Source organism: Mustela lutreola, chromosome 1, assembly GCF_030435805.1.
Source record: "Mustela lutreola isolate mMusLut2 chromosome 1, mMusLut2.pri, whole genome shotgun sequence".
In the NCBI taxonomy this organism is placed as follows: domain Eukaryota; kingdom Metazoa; phylum Chordata; class Mammalia; order Carnivora; family Mustelidae; genus Mustela; species Mustela lutreola.
In genome coordinates, this window is record NC_081290.1 from 106,742,917 (window position 1) to 106,767,635 (window position 24,719).

The window sequence follows — 24,719 nt, forward strand, 5'->3', positions numbered from 1 at the left end:
TAATAGCTTGCCCATCCTTCAGGGGGTTTATTCTACATTAGGGATGCTGAATTGTAATTGTCTATTGTGTTTTCTGCTTATTAATATACTTTTTAATATATACTATTGTGTTTTCTGCTTATTAACATACTTTTTAATGTGCTTTTCTCCCCTTGTCTCCCATTTCCTATTTTTTCACTAGTGCTTCATGGGCTCATCCTCTAAATCAACTACCTACACTTATGTCCAATTCTCAGAGTTTTCTTCAGGGGAAATCTTTCTCTGTCACATCAATTTAGCTCTTCCTTTCAAATACAGGAAGGCACGAACATATCAATTTAAGATTATGCTTTTTAGCTATGATGAAGAACAACCAGGAAAAGTTATTTTTATATAAATGCAGAACCTTCCTCTTTCTTCTTCCTTTTAAGATGCAAACAAATGCATTTGTGCTTCACAGAGCAACCCTGTTTAGAGAAAAAAAACAACCTTGTAAGAGAAAAAAAAAAAGCATGGTGAACTGCTACAGGATTAGTCTGCAAAGATCTTCTATCCCTCATATATAAACTGCAAATGTTCAACTCTTTCATCTTACCAGTTTTTAATCTCTGATACAAATTATGAATAGTTTATTTAAAATTATAAACACAAATGATTCTATATCTGTGAACAGGTTTTAAAATACGTCAGTGCAAATTTGTGGAATCCTATTTCTGCAATGTCTATAGCCTTTCTCTCCTTTTACTGTCATTACTGATAATTCAATCTAACATAACATTGACCATAAGACAGGTTATTATTTGATATTCCTCTAAGGAAAAAAATATTATGGTCAAATAAACTATAATATATTGTAATTTTTTTAAGAGGGGGAAAGGGAAAGAGAGAATCTTAAGCAGTCTCCATACCCAGCACCAAGCCTAACGCAGGGCTTGATCTCATAACCCTGAGATCATAACCTGAGCTGAAATCAAGAGTTGGACGTTTAACCAACTAAGCCATCCAGGTGCCACAATATACTATAACTTTTTTTTTTTTTAAGATTTTATTTACTTATTTGACAGACAGAGATCACAAGTAGGCAGAGAGGCAAGCAGAGAGAGAGGAGGAAGCAGGCTCCCTGCTGAGTAGAGAGCCCAATGCTGGGCTCGATCCCATAATCCTGGGATCATGACTGAGCAGAGGGCAGAGGCTTTAACCTACTGAGCCACCCAGGTGCCCCTATACTATAACTTATAAGATGGATTCTGATTTCAGAGAATTTGACTAGCCCCAAACAGAAAAATACTGTCAGAATTAATTAAATATGGTAATAGTGTCACCTTTACACAGTCTCTTAAATGTTTCTCATTTCTTCAATTCACCTTCAAGAATAATCTCCTTAGGACCTGTATATTTTATATGATCTGTCCAGGCTGATTCTTCCCATATGTATTACATCACTCAGGCTCCCGTGCCCACACTAGTGGAAAGCACATCAGAACATCAGCAGGTGAGAGAAAGGAATGATAGGGTTAATTACTAGCTCTCTCATTTACTTCCCCATTCTGGTTTTGGCAGTACCTGCTTTCTTTTGTGGCCCTCTTTTCTGTGGCTTTTCTTCTGTGGCTCTAGTTTTTATGCAGCTCTAGCAACCATTTTCCTTCCCCTTCCCTTACAAGGGTACTAAAAGATTCCTGCTGTTAGTCTTTCAATACTTACCTATCTCTTCTTGGATGCTACAGTCCTGTACATATTAATAAATAATCCCTCCCTTTTTTTTCCCCCAGTTAAAATCTTTGATGGTGATATCTGTTTCCTGCCAGGATCCTGATAAATACAAGTACTAGGAGTGGCCACAGGAAATAGATTCTATGGGACAGATTTTGGAATTGTGTTGCTTTCATAATTACAGAGAATACAAGCGACCCCTTGCCAAAAGAAAATAATAGATTGACAATTTATGGCATGCAGAAGCAACATAATGACTCAATTTTTCACCAGGGATAATTTGTCAATGGAGGGGAAAATTTTGGGAGCTCGAGTGCCTATGGAATTTAGTTAATATTGTGGCAACAGGAATTACAGGGATGGGGTGATTGGTGTATAATGGTTTCTCTGACTGTCCCAGAGAATGCATATACACAGACAGGGTTACAGCTCCAGTAGCAGGCAACTCCCCATCCCCAAGATTCTTAAGCCAATGTGAGGACACTGTTTAAAAAAGTGTGGAATCATAAGACTCAAGAGAGACTGGGGACAGAGATGAGGCTGAGAACTTTAAATTCCCTAGCATCTCTGGATCATTTTTAACCGAGGGAACGTGTGTTCCCTTTAAAAACAAACAAAAACAAACAAAAAAAGTTTTAAGAATTTTATCTAAGGCAACTGCCTCACAAATGATGTCAACTTTTCTCAGCATCTATGCCAATACCCCTCCTTGACTGCCCATAAGGTCAGTAACTAGCGTTAGATCCCATAAGTAAAAGGAATTTTAGAAAAACCATTTCACACACAAAAATTATTATATAATTCTGCCAATATGTATCAGCATTAGTCTGGAAATAATGTATGGAATAGATTTTAAGAGTTATTAGACCAAGGATGGCAAAAGGGAAGACATAACCTGATTAAATCCATCAATATGGCTGTAGTCCTACAAGATTCAGAACTTAATGTGTTAACTCAAGTGCCTGGGGGTGGGGAGGCACTTGCAGCCTATTAGAATGGATAATTAAAATCTGGACTCCATCACTATGGAGTCAATGTGATTACATTGCCAGACTTGCCTTCTACGATGGAGAAAAGGGGTCAGCAAGCATTTTTTTTTTTTTTTTTATAAACACTCAGACAGTAAATACTTCAGGCTTTGTGGTGAAATAAGATACTTTCTTCTTCTTTTTCTCTCTACCCTATGCTTTACCTCATTTTCTTTCTTTCTTTCTTTCTTTCTTTCTAAATAACCCTTTAAAAGTATAAAAACTATGCTTAGCTGACAAACTATTCACAAATAGGTCACCAGTTAGATTTTGCATATTGGTTATAGGTTGGTGATCCTTGCTCTAGAGTATTCTGACATTCTCTCTACTAAGCATTAAGAAATTCAATCATGAAAAGCTCTGTGATATACGTCCTGTGTAGCCTGGACACAGTGATAACAACTGGATCTTCAAATTGAACTTTTTATGTCAATGAGGCATAATGAAGTCTGGATTGGTAGAGAAGTCTAAATGGTAGCACTTAATCATTAGAGGCAATTTAACTAATCTACATATTTTTTCAGGGATCTGCTGTGGTAACCTACTGAGCTGAAGGTCCTTATGAATGAAGTATATGTATAGCCTATGAACCCTTAGTTTTACCTTAATAAACAAAACAATTCTAGAATTAGGTGCAAAAAATGACTTAAGTTGAAGTAAGTGGAGATTCACAGGCCTCTATCTGGTTTATAGACTCAGAGCCCTTTGGCTGAGGAAAAGTCAAATCCCCTTGAAAAATGATTCCTCTATCTAAAGAAGCTTCTAAATGTATATACAATGAATCTTCCTCTAAGCATTTCCCCAGAGGCCTGCAGCTATGTACACTGGGAACAAAGAATGCCCATATATCCTAATGTTTATTAGTTACTGATCTCCATTGACACAGATTCCTGAAGACCCAAAATGTCAGCATGGTACCCTAGTAAGAACAGGAACTTACGGAAGTCAGGTGTAATGACAAATGACATCTTGCCTTGGGTATATTTAACAAAAGTTTCAGTGGCCCACAGAGATATCTTAGGGTAACATATAATGGCTATACACATAAATAGCAAATGCCAGAATCCTTACAGAGAAAGATATTATAGTAGGAAAGGGAATATATGTCTAGAATTGTCTAACTCCTTCAGCCTACCACCCACCATCAAAAACATAAACTAAAGCAAATACTATATTCCTGGTATAACTGTAAAGACTGGCACCACAAAGAAAGATGTGAAAGATGTAATAGTGATTATATCTTCACATCTTCATTCAACTCATCAGTTTGCCAGTACAAAATAACTGTTGATTTTTACAAACATAACTAGGTGTTGATATCGACTTCTGTTCTACACATATCTTTACTGGAACAAATTAACCAGCTTACAGAAACTATATACAGATATTGACCTGGTAAATACTTTCCTTGAAATTGCAATCAATAAAGATAATAAGCAGTTTGCATTCACCTGTCACGGACAGGAGCACCTGTCACTGACCTCAAGGCTATGCTCGCTGTCATAATACAGTCTGCAAAAAATACTGATACTGTAAAGAAATAGGTATGAAGTATATGTATAGCCTATGAACCCTTAGGTAACATACAATAAGGTATGTTACCATAATGTATAATATATAATTGGTGACATTATTCTAATTAAACTTGCTCATAAAGAAAGAGCTAATGTCCTTGAAGCTTTAATATGACACTTATGTACCAGAGTGTGAGGTTTATCACCATAAAAGGTCACCATATCACCACTAAAGGTCACTATCCTGCAACATTGGCAAACTTTCTACACATCCAATGGTTTAAGGCATATCAGGATACCACTGCATATTGAAAAATAAGTTACTGCATTTCACCACTGGATGGACCTTTTTGCATTTTGGAAGGCAGCTATGCTCACCACTATACCACCAACGCCCTTTTTGCATTTTGAAGGAAGCATACATACCTGGTCAGTATCCTGACCATTTACCAGGTAGCCAATAAGGATACCAGCTCTGAGTGGGGCCAGATTAAGTTCTGCTACAAGGCCAGGTTGCAGTGCAGACTTCCCTGCCATTTAGGCTTTATAATAATGCTATCTCATACTTCTGACAACTCTCAATAAGAAAATCCACAACTCATACCCCTAATGTTTTGGAGAAAGACCATGCTTTATTCTTCTAATGACACTTTTCTATCTGAAAATTAACTTGTGAGTATACTTGAGTCCAGACAGACATTAAGGTTTGCCTATAGGACACTAAGTGTTTATGAAGCTTAACTGGTCATTCATAAACTCCATGTTATATGACCCACCAAATGATACATTTGGTTGTGAGTAACCATATTCCATTAGGAAACTAAAATGATAAATATACAACCAGACCCATATAGTTGTCTGGGCTTAAATTCACATGGATTACGTACACTGGCTTGGGTATCAAGCCATAATGCAGGCAATATTCTTGAACAAATGAAATAAACTGCACTCCCTTCCTTAAGGTTTCCAATGGATAAAAGCATATGATCAGTTATTAGACTATAAAGAGAGAATTATCTTTAGATACATTGGCAAATGTAAATTTGCTGTCCTAGTTCTGAGCAAGAGAAAATTATATTGGTATTCCCTTGTTTCTTTGCTCTCCCTCACTCCCCATTTTGACCTCTTCTTTCCGGAGCACAAGATGATGGCAGTGGTGGGGGGGAAAAGTATAGCCAGCCATGGCTTTAAAACAATGACCAAACAGCTTGCTTTTCTTCCTGAATTCTTTTCATGGACTTTAGGGGAGATTTAATTGCGCAAATGAATGCTCTTCGGTTCCTGTTTCTGAAGTATATAAAACAAGGACATGACAAATACACTCCATATTCTCAAACTCTAATGAAATCTTCCAATGTAATTACACAAGCAAATATCTGATTATCATTTAGACACAAATGTCTTTCAACAGTTTTGTTATGTGCAGAATTACATATGATGTCATAATATGAGAATATAACTGAGTAAGAACACACCTTTAGCAAAACCCTCTGTAGGAAGTTTATCTCACAATCTACTATGGGGATTCTAAAATATCTCAGAAATGTCTATATACTAGAAATAAGTACATACTGGAAGGAAGAATAGGATGATTAGCTACTCCTTTGTTGAAAGTTACATCAGCAAGCATGTAAACCCCCACCCCTTCCTGATGTCTGAATCTTCTGCAGCCATTCTTGACTAAAAGGGAAACAGCAAACTAGCAAAGTGTGTCTCCTACCACTCCCAGAAGCAACCCAAAGCCTCCTGGGGCTTATGCTCTTGGTAAACATGACTTCTGGTTAGAGCTCACACAACAGCAACGGATCAAAACCCTAAGCACCTCTAGAAAAGTCCTCAACCCTGTTATGTATTTGATAAAAGCTACACTGCTCTATTGTGACCCCATTCTCTCCTCATAATTTGGTCAAGGCATTACTTGCACCAGAACCACTTTGGGAACTTGGAAAGAACTGGGATTGGGACCTAGAATTAGGATCGGGACTTGGAAAGAATTGAGATCAGGGTTATCATCCATCATAATGAAGCACCCAGAGCAATCCTGGTAATTCTTTAGTCCACTCAAGTTTGAGAATTACTGTAGTCTCTTTTTCTTATATAGACAGTACTTCTAGTAGTATATTTGATGATTACAGTTGCAATTATTATCTCTCAAGTTTTTCTGATATATAAAATATAAAGATTTTGGTCTTTTTTAATAAGAAAAAAATCCAAATGGCTCATGTTGTTTACTAAGGAATGAATGCATGCATATGTATTATTTAATTACTAAAATCATTAACTTGCTCAAAATCTGCCTTATTTCACCAAGGGGATTTTGTTAGTCATATATGGCCAAATTGTTCTAAAAAAAGAACACAATATTTGAAATTATATATTTAAAATTTAGGTTGTAATTCTAAAGTGAATATTTTGTTTATGATGTTTATCCAAAACTATATGAAGTAATATAGATGGGGAGGAATTTATACTGTATGTGGTTAAGTAAAAGCAATTTTAAAACTATTCCACTTCATACCAACTTTTATAAAAATTGCTGTTTTACTATTATTAATTATCATGCTCCAGGTGCCTTATTAGGAAAATGAACAGCCCAGAAGTCAGGCACTAACCTGGTTATAAATACCAAAGATAAAAAAAAAAAAAACAGTTCAATTACTTTATCTATGGCTAATATTCTGCACAAGATTAAATACTAGATAGAATACTAAATTTTATTCTGAACTGAAATAATGAAGCATAAAGAATTCTTGATGGGGTTATTTTAATTAATATTTGACATTTGGAAATGTATAATATAATAAAATCTATGCATGAATTCTTTTAAAAATGTGAACTTTCTGACAAAGAAGTAGAATTTTAGGTTACAAACAAACAAAAAGAATTTTTACAATTATTTCTACATTTCTTCCCTCCTATTAAAATAGATAAGGAGAAGCTCTACACCATGTAAAGTTTTAAAGATAGAGCTATCAAGGATATATGAAAATAAATGCTTTAAATTATTCTTAATTTTTGTAATTCATCTTATTTATTGAATCTGATTGCTTAGTTACTTACATTTAAACATAATGTAGAGAAATAGTTATCCAAATACTGAATTTCCCCTTATACTTTTTTCTGAAGGCATAAAAATAAGATACTCTTCATATTTAAAAGTTGAGGAATTCTTATATTTTAATGTGGTTTGCAATTGCAAGTTGAAAATTAGCAACAGACTTGAAAATACATAGAGAGATGAATGATACAGTTCATTCATTAGAAATTATTAACAGTTCCAAACAGTCATATTTAACACATATTTGTTCCTACCTTCTGGATCTTGACCCTCACTGCTCTACAGTATTTTTGTTTTAATTTCTTTTTTTAAATGTTTTATTTTAATTCCATTTAGTTAACATATAGTGTGATACTAGTTTCAAGTGTACTATACAGTGATTCAATAATTCCATACATTACCTGGTGCTCATTATGACAAGTGCCCTCCTCAATCCCCATCACCTATTTAAAATGTTCTAACATTTTATAGTCTCACTCATTGCTTGGATTTTCAGATCCAGCATTTTGACATTTAGCAGGATATTTTCCATAATTATCCATAAGTATAACGTTGACAACAATACCTCAATATCAATTTCATAATCATTTATACCTTTTCATATATTTACTTAATAACCACTTAATGATTATTATTCAAAACAACTGTTCAGACTTTAAGAGATATAAAGATTGTAAAGGACAATTCCTGCCCTTAAAGGAATTTACATATTAGAAAAAGGAATGGATTTTTAGAAATTACCTCAATACGAGGTAGTTTATTGTAATATTGCATTAAGACCTGTAATTGAAGAATCTTCTGATTTTATTTATCCTAGGGTTAATGTAAAAGTATTATCTTGGAAAGAAAGTATCAGTAAGTCCTTCAATATCACAAAATGCAGAATTGAACTACTTAACAAATTTAAAAGATTTAAATTTTACAAAATGTCTCTTTTGACATAAAAGAATGAAAATGTATCATGAATCAATGTGCAAATCAGATTGAAGATTTCAAAACGATATATACAATGTGAACTCTTTATGAATGCACATACAAACTCATTAATTCAAGATAAATATTAACAACACTTATTTCTGAGGAGAAGACTGTGGTATATTATAATTTTATTCTGATATTTTTCCATTTTTAAAATGTTTACAATGCATATATATAATACTTTTATAAGAAAATTCCCTTAAAGATTTTATCACATATGGTTCTATTCATGCCTAACCAGTCTGGCTCCAACCAAATTTTTATCACTAGGAGAAAACAGTTTCAAAATAATTCTCTACCAGGGTTAAAAATGGTTCACATTCAGAGTAAACAGAGTAGAACTATAATACAATATTAGTGACCTTTTATGAAAAGTGCACATCTAAATCCGTTATCTCTCAGAGTATCTTTGTCCTTCGAAGGGCTGGGACAGAAAATCTTTATGTAGTGGAAGCAGATGGCATCTAGCACTAAACCTAGAAGTTTAGCTAGATGTATCAGAACAGTCCTCACTCCTCAACCTGATTAAGTTGTTTCAGTTTCTTAACCTGAAAAAATGGGGATACTAATCCGTAATTCCTAGAAAGAAAATCTGAAGCCTGTGTATCAGAATAGGTCATGGCATTCAGCACTCACTGATAAGCGTAGCAGGGATTATAACAATGATGATGATAATTACAATAAAACTGACTAAATGTAGCTAGTTCTTAATATGTGCCAATGACTGTTTTGGTGTTTATAAGAATTAACTTCTTTTAACCTCATAAGAAGAACCCTGTGAGCATATGCTCTTCCTATCCCATTTTGCACTTGTGGTACCTGAGGCACTGAAAAAGTAGATACTTTATGAAGCTCACAGATCTGTACTAGTAAGAACTGTGATAGCAACAGCAGCCAGTAGCATTAATGATAAGGATTATTAAACGGATTAAAAACTCCAAACGTGAACAAACAATAATGGGACTTCCTTTTTTATTTCACTATTAAAACAACAGTGAATTCCAGAGAGAGGTTCCAATAATGAATAAGGATATATCTTGCCAAAGATAACCACCTAATGGTATTATTGATATGCTGTTTACATTTTATAAAAGTTTATTTCCTCATGGTTATAATCCAGTGTTTTAATTAGACTGATGGTGTGTGAAGTCTGATAGATATGACCTGATCTGTGATATTCATGCTACTCTTTGTCCTTGTGGTATCCACATGTTTAAAAAATCTGCATTCATTTCCTATTGCTGCCATGTAAGATCACCATAAACTTGTGGCATAAAGTAATACAAATTTATTATCTGACAGTTTTGAAGGTTAGAAGTCTGAAACAGGTCCCAGTAAGCTAAAATCAAAACATTGGCAAGGCTACGTTCCTCTGGAGGCATTAGGAAAGAATCTATTTATTTGCATTTTCTAGAAGTCATCCACAGCTCCTGGCTCATGGCCCCATTCCATCTTCAAGCCAGCAAAATTGGGCTGAGTCCTTCTCATGCTGCTGCCCTGTCTCTGGTTCCCCTCTAATGCCTCTCTCTTTGTCTTATAAGGACCTTTGTGATTACGTTGGGTCCAGTTGGATAGTCCATGATCATCTCTCCATCTCAAGGTAAATTGATATAGCAATCTTAATTCCAGCTGTAACCTTTGCCATGTAGCCTAACGTATTCACAGCTCCAGGGATTAAGATGTAGACACTTTAGGGGAGCCATTATTCTGTCTATCAAACATCTGAACACTACTTCAGCTCTAGGTCCTTTGCTAAAGACTTTTAGAAAAAGTTACTTTTCTAGGCCTTTCCTAAAGCCTTCTGAAGTAGAACAGATACATATGCAATATACTTTCTGCTTTCCTCACAGAGTGTTTGCAGGATGACCCTGATTAAATAGTTTAAATGATCATTGTTTAGATTTCTCACTGAGTCAAAGTAAATGATACATTAGGAGAATTTTCTAAAAGTCAATTAGTAGGGTTTGAAAATTCCTTTAAGGTCGCAAAGCATTAGGCAGACACAAATTATTAGCCTTCCACTTTTAGAGTACTCTTCATTGTAGCCATTTTGCAATATATTTTAATCACATCTCTATTCCAGCCTTGATGATTTTAAATATCCAGTGACCTTCATTAAAGACATTGTTTTTCTAGCATTATGTTGTAGATATTTCAGTTCCTGTTATTTCATTAACCTCTAAGGACCCTGAAAGCAGCAAAACTTTCTAAAAGTTTACAATTATTAGTTAGAAACTGTGGTTGCTTATTCTATCCCTTGCAAAGAATGTTTCAATGTTGGCCTATTAATGGGTAACAATATCATCTTTTATGTTACTTATTTTCTATTAAAATGACTTTCTATATACATGACTACTTCACTGAAATGGAAATGTCCACATGGGAGGAATGCTTTTCTAACATGAGTGTACATGTGTGTTTTTGTGAGACTAAAATGAGATTATTTCAGAGAGTTATAGAGTGGCTAGGAGGTCAGGCTTTGGAATCAGGCTGTCTTGGAATCCTAATTCAGCCAGCTTCAAGCAAATAATTAACCTCTCTGAGCTTGGATTCCCCCATTTATAATGAACAGATAATATCACCTATGAAATCTGTTGTTGTGAGAAATAAATGAGATAAACTATGTAGAGAATTTATCATCGTTCCTGACACCTGTAAGTGCTAAATAAAACTTCATTTCAACCTTCTGTAAGGTGAACTTGGCCTTTGGAGGACAGCATTAGCCAGCGGGTGGGATGCCAACTCCCAGAAACATAGTGACAGCGAATCCGAGAAAGTCATTCCCTTCAGAATATTTCTTCAACTTTGATTTGGTAAAGGATAGTGTCTTAGATTGAAGCTCCTGTGACTTCATGAACTCTAACACTATCAAACAGAGGTGGATCTATGTGCCCAGAACCTGTCCTAACCTATAATTTTTCAACATTATTTTATTTTCAATCTGTTTATTTGTATGGCCACCTTCTCTTTAGGGCGAGTGGTAATGATTTTTCATTTATGGTAGTGATGTAAATGTTCCTTTAAAATATGTTTAAGCTAAAAAAAATATTAAAGAATTTTTTTCTTAAACAAGAGGGTACAATAGCCAAAAATTTGAGGAAGGTTTTGTGAAAATGACTGAAATTTGCAAAATGCTGTCCCAGGGGACTACACTCATGACCGCCTTCTGAAATGAGTAGTGACTTCCTGGAACAGAAGTTATGCATCAAGAGTCACCCCCAGTAGTCACAGTGAACACTCTTAGCTGTAGCTCACCCTGCTAACTAGTTATCATAACCAAATTATTCAGATCTCAGCAGTGAAGGTTTTTGAGTCATCTGATGTTCAATCAGAATGTAGGTAAAAAGAAATAGTTCCATTCAGCTTTTCCCATCCTTATTTCACTTAAGTGTAGTCTCCGAGGGCTGAAGCCACCTTTTTATGTGTTTCTTGAACCTAGCACAGATCAAGAATAAATGTTTGAACAGTGAATGAATAAAGGATAATTACTCCTGCATAGACAATAAAGGCATTAGTCCACTCTTTCTTGATGGATATCCTCAATCCCAAATGCCTAGAGAAAGCAATTTTAATTTCTGCAGTGGTTTTCTCCTAAAATAAGAGATATTAATTGAATTAGTATTATGAGCCAATCATTCTTATGAAGAATTAATGTGATCATCAATATAAATAATGTCTCCTGGGCATCAGAGAGTCATATCATTCATTAGTGACAGAGCCACTACTTGATCCGTTGTGTGTTGGGTTTTCTTTTGTTGCTTGTTTGTTTGTTTTAGATTTTTGTTTATTGAAGAGACAGAGTAGGAGCGGGGGGGGGGGGTGCAGAAGGAGAGGGAGAAGCAGACTCCCTGCTGAGCAGGGAGCCTAATGTGGGGCTAGATCCCAGGACCCTGAGATCAGACTTTCCCAGGACCCTGAGATCACACTTGAGCCCAAGGCAGGTGGTTAACTGACTGAGCACCCGGGCACCCAATCCTATGCTTTTTTTTACTTCAAATCCAGCACAGTGAAAAAGTATTTCCTATATCATTAAAAATTATCCACTATCGGGCACCTGGGTGGCTCAGTGGGTTAAGCCGCTGCCTTCGGCTCAGGTCATGATCTCAGGGTCTTGGCATCGAGTCCCGCATCGGGCTCTCTGCTCAGCAGGGAGCCTGCTACCCTCTCTCTCTCTCTCTCTGCCTGCCTCTCCAACTACTTGTGATTTCTCTCTGTCAAATAAAATAAATAAAATCTTTAAAAAAAATTATTCACTCTTTCTTTAGGTTAGTAATGGTTTTGTATGGAGGATGATCTTTATCCAATAAATCTTTGTGGATTTTCTTTTCTTTTTAAACACTGTACAATAGATTTATATGAAGAGAGCAAAACTGAAATATTTATGAATAACAGGACACCAAACTGCTATACAAATGTAACTTTTAAGTGCATAAACGAATATTACATATATTAACACTGCAAAGCTGAACAAGTAAAATTGTTAAAAGTAAACACAGAAAAATAAAAAGTACAAGTATATATACCATGTCTTTTCCTATTTTTTTAGCCATTGTACATATTTTCAATTATGTGCAAGTATTATTCTAGAAAAAACAATAAAAAATTTTCATCTTCTAGACACACAAGAAGGGTATTAAATTTTATTTGCTTTTAGACACTGATCAGATTTTTTTCTATTTGCCCCAGAAGATATTTTAAATATAAGCTAAATATTATAAGTTATAAACATTTCAATAAAAATAAATTAGTTGTTATCAGATTAAAAGTTAATTTAATATTGGAAAATGCCCTAAAATTATCTTTATGTAAAAGGTTTTGTGAATTTTTAATTTTTTTTCATAATTAAAGAAAGCCCTTCTGCAAACTGATTTGAAAAGGAAAGTTGAAACCAGGGTTGTTATCTATAGCTAGATTTATAACTCAGAAGTGGGGAATTCAGAAATGGCTATAACTTCATTTATCCTTTCCATAAACTTAATTTGGTGACTTTACTGTTACTCTTGTGTTACCAGCAAATCAGCAAGCATCTACTAATGTGCTTACCTCTGCTAAGCAGATGTCAGATGCTACTCCCTCCTTTCAAGAGCATCCAATCTATGTGAGTAATAAAAGCCATTGTCTTATTAGTGTTGTTTACATGCACTGTTTGTCAATCTCCAAGACATAAAATTCTCAGCTTAAACTATTTGCATTTATATCAGTTATTATTGTTTCCATCAGAAAAATATTTCAGCAGTAATTTACTTGTGTGACTCCTAATAACCTATGCTGGCTTCAAAGGTGTGTTCCACTTACAAATATTTCTAACATGTAAACTATCTGGCTATAACCAGATAGTCAACTTAATCTTGATCTTAACTTTGGAATGTTCTGATGAATAAAATCCCAATATTTGAACAACGTGAGGCTACTTACATGGCTTACATGATTATTGACATAGTGACTGGTTTATGTAGTCTGACATGTGAAAATATCTGTAAAATCAGTTGCTCGGTTGAGACACATACATACTATTTAAATACCAATTGCATAAGCACACACACTCCAAAAAACTCTTATATTTAGAATATGGTATGCATTTCCCCAGTCTTTTTTTTAAGGTTTTACTTATTTATTTGAGAGAGAGAGGGTGCCTGAGTGGGGCATGGGCAGAGAGAGAAGCAGAATCTTCAATGAGCAGTGAGCCCGAAGGAGGGCTTGATTCCAGGACCTCGGAATCATGACCCGAGCTAAAGGCAGACACTTAACTGACTGAGCCATCCAGGTGCCCCACACATATCCAGTCTTATTGCATTCATACAACTTTACTTTTCTTAACAGATGATCCCCTTCTAATTTTCCTCCGATTTTCTCTGGCGCATCTCACAATCAAAGTCCTCATTTGAATAGTAAGAATTAATCATAAGGGAATTAAAGAAACGGCCAAATCTTGTGTGCCCTACACAGCCTGTTAATATCATTTTGCCTACTCTATATCTTCTTCTGTTTCTATTCCTAATATAGATATAGCCCTTATATAGCCCATCTCCCTCTCACTCAAAAGGTGGCCAGAGCACTGAGGAAAATATGGTTAAAAGCAGTGTAACCGACCTCTGGTTTGAAAGAACCATCCTCTCAAGAACTATTTGCCATTTAACAGGGATAAAAACTTGGTGCAAAAAAACCCTTTCTCTCTACCAGTGTTAAGATGACAATGCATTCCATGATTAAATACATTTGTGAAACAATGGACTAGAGAAAATTGAAGATACACTGTTAGTTGCAGAATTTCTCAGACCACTGGAATGTCCCAGTATGCACATTCAAAACTGATTTTATAGAACAATTTTTCCAAGGAACATTTATGCTACATAATACCGTTCATGCAGCACAGCACTAAAGCAAGCAAGCCCTGGGACTATGAGCTCAGGTTTTTCAGGTATTGGCCACCAGACAAAAGAAGTTATGAGTCAGCTTTCATAATGTCCCACGAGTCCACCCATTTGACTCACCTAGAAACAGACATGATAACTATCAATCGCAGAGCACCTACTATGTTGCAAGTCTTACCAAATGCTCTTTTCTCTTTTCATCATGAGGTACAAAGAGGTCTTGTAACAGAATTACCTAAAGAATGAGGAGCCTAGATTTTTATATTTACCAGATGATAAAATTATTCTAAGGAGTCATAAAGTAATAAAATATTTGAAAATAATATCATAAAATATAAACATACTTTTTAAATGAATCTTCTGTATTTTTCTAAGGAGAAGCAGAGATGAAGTATGTGTTAATTGCTAACTTCTCAGCAGACTGGTCCTCACAAGAGAATAGAAAAGCCCTCTCTTTCTTTCCATAACTAGTACTTTCTAATTACTCATAGGTTACTTAGAACTATTTGCTTAGGTGGACATTTCTATTATTCTCCTGACCCTCAAAGATCTAGGTGAGACATTGTATAGACTTACACTCTTTGGGGACCAAACTGTTTAGACATAATTAAAGCAATTCTGAAAATATCACTAAAGCTTTATCTATACAACTGTATCAACTTATTTTTACCTATATGAGGATATTAGAAATGCCTTCATCACAAAAATTAAAAGACTCTGAATCAACTCTACTATGACCCAGTTTCCATGTGTGTTGTTTTCTTCTTTGGTGGGGTGGGGGGCGAAGGGATGGAAGATAATATACAGATAATATATAAATCTTCAAGAATAAAGAAAATAAAAAAATCACATTTTTATTTTAAAATAATATGATATAAAAACAGAATTCTCAAAATGGGATAAGTGTTCTTTACCCACTAACTATTTTCCCTGAAGACAATATACAATTTCACATATAAAATCATATAATTTTTTTCATAGCAGATCATGGGTTTCAATAAGTCCAATCTGTAGGGAATACCCAGAGAAGCACATTTGAGATATTCCTGTGTTTAATATAGCAATCAGAAAAATTGAACAGGACAACTGAAAGAACATTTATATGAGGCTCTCCATCTTGAGATTCATAAGTATGTGACACCAGAAGTGCTAAGAAAGAGCCATGTAAACACATTCCTTCTAATAAAGTGAAATTTGAATACTACCTCATGCTGAAAAGTAATAACATTTGCCATTTGCTAAGCACCTGCTCTGAATGCTCTAGGCACTTTACAAATAGAATTACATTTAATTATATCAAAAATAGGTGTGCTACCTATTTCAGATATAAAGAAATTGGATTTTACAGGAGTAATTTGCTCAAAGTCACAGAATAAGTGACAGTTCCCATATTTGAATTGATATAGCTAGACAGAGATATTGTATAGGCAATCAATCAACAAAGGTGGCCATATTTAGTTGTATTTAAAATAATATTTAATATCAATGTCAAATTGGAAAAATGTTAGGAAAACAGGTGAGAGATTAGTTTGACTGCTCTGTAATATAAATAAAAACCTTGATATATTTTAAGCTGCAATTCTATATGCATATCCAAAGATCTACCTTAAATTTCTATTAAAAAGGCATTGCATGCTTTTTTTTATTGTAATATCTTACACAATTTATAACTAACCAATAAAACATTAGCTACTTCTATATAAAGGTCACAATTAATGATTTAAAGAATTTTAAAGAGTTTTGTGAGAAAATTGACTTACATGGGAGGACATTTTAAATATAGAAAGCAATACTTTGTCACATTTGTTCACAGAACCACAACAGGAAAAGTTCAACTTTCATGTGGTTATAACATGAATGAGTGGAAAGTTCCCAACTTTATCATTTGACTTAAGTAAGCCAAGTTATTGTATGTTTCTTTTGAAACCTAGGATCTTTCATATGCAGAATTTTCTACACCAATTAATCCAATAGAAGATTTAGTAACATTTAAAGTTGATTCTCCTCAAATTAGTATATAAATATTATACCATTCCAATGGAATGAAAGGCATCTATTTTTGTTGGTGCAGATCCAGCAAATAGGAGATGGCTCATGAGCCAGAAATTCTTGGGATCCTGGCCTAGTCTGTTCCAGGTGCTAACAAGCAGGTTCAGTGCCTTCTGATTCCCCAGCTTCCTGATAGTAATAAATTAGCAGATCCCCCTGGCCGATTATGAAAACTGGTTCCTGTAGCTTTGTTAGCAAAATGATTCCTGATGACCAAGACTAGAGATTGCTCCCAAACCCCCAACATCGTTATATAAAAACTCAACTTCCTATATTAAATTTCTTTCTGTTTAAAACGGTGAGATTGCTTTCATTAAATGCCTCTAAATCAAGTGTTAAACAATATTCCAATTGTTTCATGGAAGGAGAAGTAGATAAAATAATCTCTAAATGGAAGTGGAAGAATGGAAGAATATCTAATAAGAAACAAGAAAACTATGGAAAAGAAGATCTCTTAGGAGTACTTTCCTTACCAGATACTGGCTCTGAAATAAACAAATACAACTGGAACAGAATAGAGAAATCAGAATTCATATTCTAAGATATGTAAGACTTTATTATATGGCAAAGGTGGTATAGCTGACACTTGATCAACGCAGGGGTTAGAGGCACCAGCCTCCCATGCAGTTGAAAATACTGCGTCTAACTTGTGATTCCTCAAAAACTTAACTACCAATAGCCTACTATTGACCAGAGGCCTTATCAATAACATAGTCAATTAACACAGTTTGTATGCTATATGTATTATATACTATATTCTTACAATAAAATAAGCTGTAGAAAAAGAAAATGTCAAGAAAATCATATCAAAGAGAAAATACATTTAATGTATGATACTGTATCAAAAACAAAACATGTATATGTGAACCTGCACAGTTCAAATTAATGTTAAGGATCAACTGTATTTTAACTTACTGGGAAAAGCATGATTCATTTAATAAATGCTGATTTCTCAAGTGCTGCCCTTATTTTGAAAAACTTAATCCCCCAGGGGTACTGAGAGAATAGCTAGTAAGCTATGCTACTTTTATACCTCCACTTCTGCTTTTACCAAGATAAATGTCATAGGCATTCTCTCACTCTGTATGCCCCAATTTAAATACATTTTTAAAATTCCTCCCAAACAGCACACCACCAATTTTATAAAAACATCTTATTAAAAACATTTAAAAAGTTATAATTTTATAATTAATACAGCTTTATAACTACATAATTCAAAATTCTAAACTTAACACTGATTAACTCTTAGAATATTAAACTTTGAATTATTTCCTCACCAACTCTAGGGTCTTTAAGTTTAGAGACAAAAATAACTGCATGAATTTTCTTCAAATTTCAGTACCAAAGCAAGATAATTCCAAATATTCTTATCAGGAGGATTATTAGACTTATAAGACATCCTATTCTCAGTGCATAAAAGATATAACTTTGATTAACTTTGGATGGAAGATGCATAGCAGACATCATTTTAACAATAACAACAACTTTCTAAAAGAAAAGAAGTTTACAGAAACAGGAGAGGTAGTATTGGAGAAATAAAACAGGAAAAGTTCAAATTTCAAGGCATTCTAGTCCAAAATCTTTTCCTCCAAATAAAGAGAACTCGTTCAAACTTGTTCACCTAAAAAGAAGGCAATTGTAAGGATACTACAGGCATTTTATGGAGACCAGATCAGAAGAACAAGTGCAGCTAGGTCTTACATGAGCTAGAAATGGAAAGTCAGAAACTAAGACTATCTCTCCTGCTTTCAGTCCTCAATTCCCTCAACTCATCTTTCTAATCATCCATTGTGGACGAGAGTCAACTGACGGTCATCCTCTATTGTGTGTCATCAAACAGTACCCTTCCACTGACAGAAGTCTCATTCTCTTTTTTGAAAGGAAAGGTTTGTTGAGTCCAACAAATCTGCAAAAGCCAGACAAAGCACATCATTGGCTAGTAAGCAAAAGCAGCAAGCTGCCTCTGAAGTTAGTGTCTCTTCTTGACCCAAGTGACTGTTTCCAAGAATCTGAATGATACATGGTTTTACCCATTTAACATGGGTACAGATGGACAGAGCATGATAAAAAGGGGTCTCTGGTCTATAAAGAAGTGCCTGGAGTAGTGAAAGTTCTAAAGTTTTATTGAAAAGTGATGACAGAATTAACGCAAGTACCTCATTAACTGAACTGAAGGTAGAATTTTGCTTCAATTTTATCTCACTGACTTCCTCATTAGTGACCCAGTAGTTCACTAATTGTACTAAAATGCAGTTGTCTCCTGAGATTTTATATCAGTCTATTAAATCGAAATAAAATGCAATCAACCAATGAGGAAAGTGGTTAAATCTTAGGGATTCTTCACACAGTCCCAAGAAATACTCTACAGTTTGTCATTCTAGTAACGTGATTTCACAGAATCATACCACTTTGATATTGTAGGTTTCTTCCCCACATCTCTGATGTGGGTGTTTCTCTACTCTCTACACCCTCCAAAAAAGATATGATGACTTAGACGTTACAACTTTAATAGTTTAGAAAAGCTGTTGTAGGAAATGAAATAAAGTAATGAATTATTACATACTTTCATATAATTGTACTGAATGATATAACTTTTTTTGAAGATTTTATTTATTTGACAGAGAGAGATCACAAGTAGACAGAGAAGCAGGTGGGGAAGCAGGCTCCCTGCTGAGCAGAGAGCCCTTTGTGGGGCTCTATCCCAGGACCCTGGGATCATGACCTGAGCCGGAGGTCAGTGATCATGATCACTGAGCCACCCAGGAACACCAACGATATAACTTCTTATTCAGAGTAGGTGCTAATCTTCTGATGTTCTCACTTATCAAGGTAATGTGATATCCATATCATATGAATTCAAAGTAGTTGACACAATAAATGCAGTCTTAAAAGAAGGCCAGGATTTCAAGTGGTCTTGGCACTATGTTATTTTTCTGAAAGTTAGGCATGATCCTTCTTACGGCAAAGTTAGAACAAAAAATGAATGGAATATTGATTCTTACCAAAGGGTGAGACTTAGTCTTCAGCATGGATCATAATTAAAAATGAGGCATATGGTAAATGAAATTCCAAGTAAGAAACTGTTCTTGCACCTTTTAGAATGCCTTTATAAAGTGGAACACATTAAAAATGAAAGCATGGGAATTGCTAATACAGAAAAGCAGTATAAGAGCTTAAAAAGAAAGGAAAACATGACACATAGTGTGATAAGGCATAACTTATTTTAATTGATTGGACACACAGGAAATCTTATAAAAGACCACAAGGCATTGAAAAATTACTTCTCATGATTAGAAAGGGAAGTGGTCTTTCTGGATTATTTCAATGTGGAGGACTTGAAAACAACAAAGAAATTTCTGTTCAGGTAAATGTTTAAAAATATAATTCTTTTTCTCTGAGTAAAAAATACATTCAAGAGGGATAGAATTCCATATAATATCAATATTTTTACCACCTGGACTATTTCAATGTCTGCCAGTGAAACTTAGATACCATTCTTTATATTTAGAACAGCAAAGAATCACAAGGCCACAAAACAACTTATTTTTAAATAATAACTTCTGGAATATTTGCCCTTCCTATTATTATTTCATAGCTGTCTCTGAAATTACTGTAAGATATTCTATAATATATAAAGAAAGTAATAAAATGACAATGTAACTCATGTAATCAGGTAACAGTTATTTAAGTTCTTAAAACCTGCAACATATATTTGGCAGGAATAATACTCTTTATATTGGAGTTTTTAAAACACGTTGTAAATATTTTGGTAAAGGAGATTCTCCATCATCTTATAATTCAATGAAGTATCCCATAATGTTCAGTTCAATCCTTACTTTTCCACATACATTTACATACATATATATTTTGAACTGGGTCACAACTGGTACTCTGTGATACGGGAAAATAAAACATGTTCTCATTTTGTCCTATTAAATTCCCATTTTTTCTTCCTTATAAATGCCCTAGTCCAATGTCCTTTTAATCAATTTATGCTTAGTTCTTCCCACTGTGGGTTCTTCTTTTTCTCCTCTCAGAACTATTAACCACAATATTTCCCCAAGGATAGGCAGCATCTTTCTACAGGAAGCCATATTCCCTCATCTGTTTCATGTGGGAGCTTGATGCCTTCATTCAAGTTTTCCCCCAATTCAAAAGAGTTTGTTTTCTCAATATAAACTCTATCTTTTATATGTGAATATGACACTATTGACCAATGACCTAAGAATTAAAATAACAGCTATCATGTATTAAGCAATTACTATTTGCTATGGTACCGTGAACATCACTTCACATGCATTTTTTCTCTTTTAATTCTCAAAGCTACTCTTTCAAATAAGTGTTATTGTTCTCTCCACTTCTGCTTTTTAAATGAATAAACTGAGATAATGACAGATTTAGTTATTTATCCAAGGTCAAACAGTAAGTAAGTAATAAAGCAGACTGATGCAAGGTGGTCTGAGTCCAGAGCGCATGATCACCAACAAATCCGTGGAAAAATTCTCGCTGATTTTCCAAGTATACATCACATACATTGCTGTTTAAGTCAAAAACCCTAAGCGATATTATAGAATTATTTCACATTAAAATGAAAACACCATAAGAGAGCTACCTCTCTTTAAAATCTCAGCAAAAGTAACCTTATCAGAACATTTCCAGCTGTCTAAAGGAGGCAAGTTTTACCAGTCACCAGAATAGAACCAGGGTATTTCCTTGGAACACAAAATCAATGTTATTTGCTATGTTAGAAGACTGCAGTCAGAATGGAAAGCTTCAAATCTTCAATAACTTTAAGACAAAGAGAGAACTGAGTCCCTCACAAGTTGCATATAAGCATCTAGCACATGGTGAGACAGGGTAGGTGCCTAAACTCTCTTCATTGGAGGCATCAAATAATGTTAATAAAAACTACAAAAACTATGGGGTGGGGAAAAATCTGCACTTTAACAGTCCTTATTGAAGGTAGCAGTTAAAAATTAAATTTGTTTTTAAAATCACTAGTTTCAGGAATAAAGCAAAGGCAAAATTTCTCATTTGGATATCAGAGAACAGTATCTAGTTAAATATAAAAAAGAAAAATACATTCTAAATGAAAAATTTTTTAAAGATTTTATTTATTTTTTTGACAGAGATCACAAGTAGGCAGAGAGGCAGGCAGAGAGAGAGGAGAAAGCAGGCTCCCCACTGTGCAGAAAGCCTGATGCGGGGCTCGATCTCAGACCCCTGGGATCATGACCTGAACCAAAAGCAGAGGCTTTAACCCACTGAGCCACCCAGGTGCCCCTCTAAATGGAATTTTCATCTACTGTGCAACATTTTTACATTGTTTTAGTACTGGGTATCATATTTTTCCTACTTCCATTAAAAGACAAGTTGGTTACTCATCCATCTTTCTGGTGACACCATACATAGATGTCATTATAATATACCATACACCTACTGCTAGAAATATAAAATCTTCATAGGTATGAAACTGTTTACCATTTTATACTCATATTATTACACAACTTTTGTAGGGAATAGAAGATTGTTGGTGAAGTCATGAATAGATGATCTTCAAATAATTATTAATTATGGGACCATGGGAAAATCACTACTTGGGTCTCAGCTTTCACTTCTCTAAAATGAAGTTGGACTAACTTTACCACAACGTGTCATGTTAAGCTGAAGTCTACCATGCTCTGGGAACACTTGTCCAAAGCAGGTAGAAAGGTCACGTGAAAAGGTTCTCCATGTGTTAAAAGAATTAATCGAACTTGTTCTCATAGAAGACTATTCATAGGACTAGGCATGGGTAGTATCAAAAGATAGTTCCTTATAAGAAAAACATTTCAGGGGTGCCTGGGTGATTGGTTCAGAGTCTGCCTTCAACTTAGGTCATGATCTGAGTCCTGGGATGGAGGCCTCTATCTGGCTCCCTGCTCAGCATCTGCTTCTCTCTCTAAATCTCCCTCTGAGCTCTCTTTCTCTCTCTAAAATAAATAAATAAAATCTTTTTAAAAAGGGGGGGGGACCATTACCTTGGCCAATGGAAGTAAATGAAATAAGTGATAAATACCATATGGGGAAGGACCAAAGTAAATGGAGAAAAACACACAGACCGAACAGTAATAATCAGAATGAGCTAAAAGTTGGATCACATCACTCTAGCGTTATTCACAATAGCAAGTACTTCAAAGTATTCTTGAGTGCCAGTTGGAATAAAAGTCATTTTCTGGCTAAACTGTTCAAACAAGAAGTTTGAACAAACTGTAGCCCATTCTGTTTAACTAAATCGTTAGGCTGAAATCACAAATGTTAACACATTAAGATATCAAGGGCTCTAATTCCTTTCTTGTCATTTAAATTGTCACAAATATATTTTCCACTTTAAAAAAAGCAGTCTTCTAAAATTTTTATATTAAAAATAAACACTAGCCAAGGGAACCAACATTCCTCAAAAAATGCTGGTAAGCTATGAGAAATTCTATTTAGCAAATGAATATTTTCACTCCGATTTTCTTGTTGCATTTCTCACTGTGAACGACTCCAGTAATTTTAATACTCAAGCGAAGGCTTTTTCAAAATTTTAAAACCGAACACTTTATAATCATTATAAAGTTCGCAAATGCATTTGAAACACTCAGGAAGAATTGAGTGCACCTGCCTCCACGTGATCTATTAATCCAGTTACGTATTCAACAACACTGACGGTTTCTCAGTCAGCAAAATCTGCCCAGTGAGGAGGCTGGACACAGAGTAACCTGTTCGATAAGCGGATCACAGTCCGCCCTTAGCAGTTTACCGGGCTGGATTTGAAAGGCCCGGCAGATAAACCGGACAGGCCGTTTTGCAATGCCCCGTTAATTTTTAGAATTATGCATGATTTTTTAAAACACGCGCTTCACTTAAAAACCCGTCGCAAGGCGACTGGAGAAACTGGACGCCCCCGTCCCAGTTGCTCTGGCAAGTTCCAAGCACTCCGAAGTTGGCGGCGCACGGGGGTCCGAACACAGAACGCTCCCACCTTGTCCCCCCCCAGACTGCCTCTCAAAGACGCCCGCCACGGAGGGGCCGGGCCGCCGGCTGAGCGGCTGAGCGCGGCGGCGGGAAGGAGCCGCCCCGGTGCCCCATCCCCGAGGCGCGCCGGCGTCTGCGGCCGGAGCGCAATTCTCGCTCAGCCCCGGAGGCCTGCCGGCCTCCCCAGTGGCTGCCGGCGCGCGCGAACACCCACCTGGGGGCGCTGGGCCGCTGGAGGTCCGCTCCCGGCTCCCGCCCGCCCGCACCGACGCCGCAGGCAGCATCGCAGCGGCCGAAGCCAGGCAGCCTGCGGACGGATGCGCGCCGAGCCTCGGACTCCCGCGGCCTGAGCTTCCCGGGCGAGCTCTTCTCTCGGCCGCCGCCCCTTGTCAGAGCACCCCCCGTGGCTGCGGCCAGCGGGTCCGGAAACGCAGCCCCCGGGCTCAGGCCACGGGGCCACCGCCCGGCCTCGCGGGGCGACTGAGGAAGTGAAACTACCCCGGGGCTTAGGCTTGCCTGCTTTTTAGGCTGCTCCGTTTCTCCGAACACTCTCTGGTCCTGGTCTCTCCTCACCTTTTCACTCGGAGTACCTGAGAGCAACGTTCCGGGTCACTCCAACTCTTGACCCATTCTAGGCCTTCCACCATGCCCCCGCTTCCGGGAATAAATAGGGGTACCAGAAGTAGACATCTGCTGGGAAAGGGGAGTAATAGATGCATAGATCTGGTTATTGAAAGATATAAAGATGTAGATGTAGATATACAGTTGAATGTTTTTAATATTTCATTTTGGCCAGACTTTGTAGCCTAGAATCATAAATTGTAAAGTGATTTAAAATCCCGTATAAAATTTATTTCCCTCTCCTGCTCCAAGTCAGAACTGGTTCCAGCAAAAAATTAGATGGGGATTGAAATAGGTTCTCCAGATAAGTTTACTTCGCTTGCTTTCAAGACGGAAATACTAAGATTTTTTTCCCAGAGCCTTAATATAAATGTTCCTTCTTCTCTCACGATCTCTAAATTAGTAATTTACC

At 35.9% G+C, this 24,719-nt stretch overlaps 1 protein-coding gene across 3 annotated transcripts in view; it reads right to left on the bottom strand.

Annotated features, from left to right (window-relative positions):
* BANK1 (B cell scaffold protein with ankyrin repeats 1) overlaps positions 1-24,190 on the bottom strand; it is a 307,483-nt gene extending 283,293 nt beyond the window's left edge. For 2 of the 3 annotated variants that reach the window (XM_059172136.1, XM_059172125.1), the window contains exon 1: positions 23,901-24,183. In XM_059172136.1, the coding sequence (XP_059028119.1) occupies positions 23,901-23,970 (70 nt within the window). In that variant the 5' untranslated portion in view covers positions 23,971-24,183. Of the gene's footprint in view, positions 1-23,900 lie in introns of all 3 variants that reach the window. The other variant, XR_009353027.1, reaches the window with a different exon arrangement.
* Between the last annotated feature and the right edge of the window lie 529 nt (positions 24,191-24,719).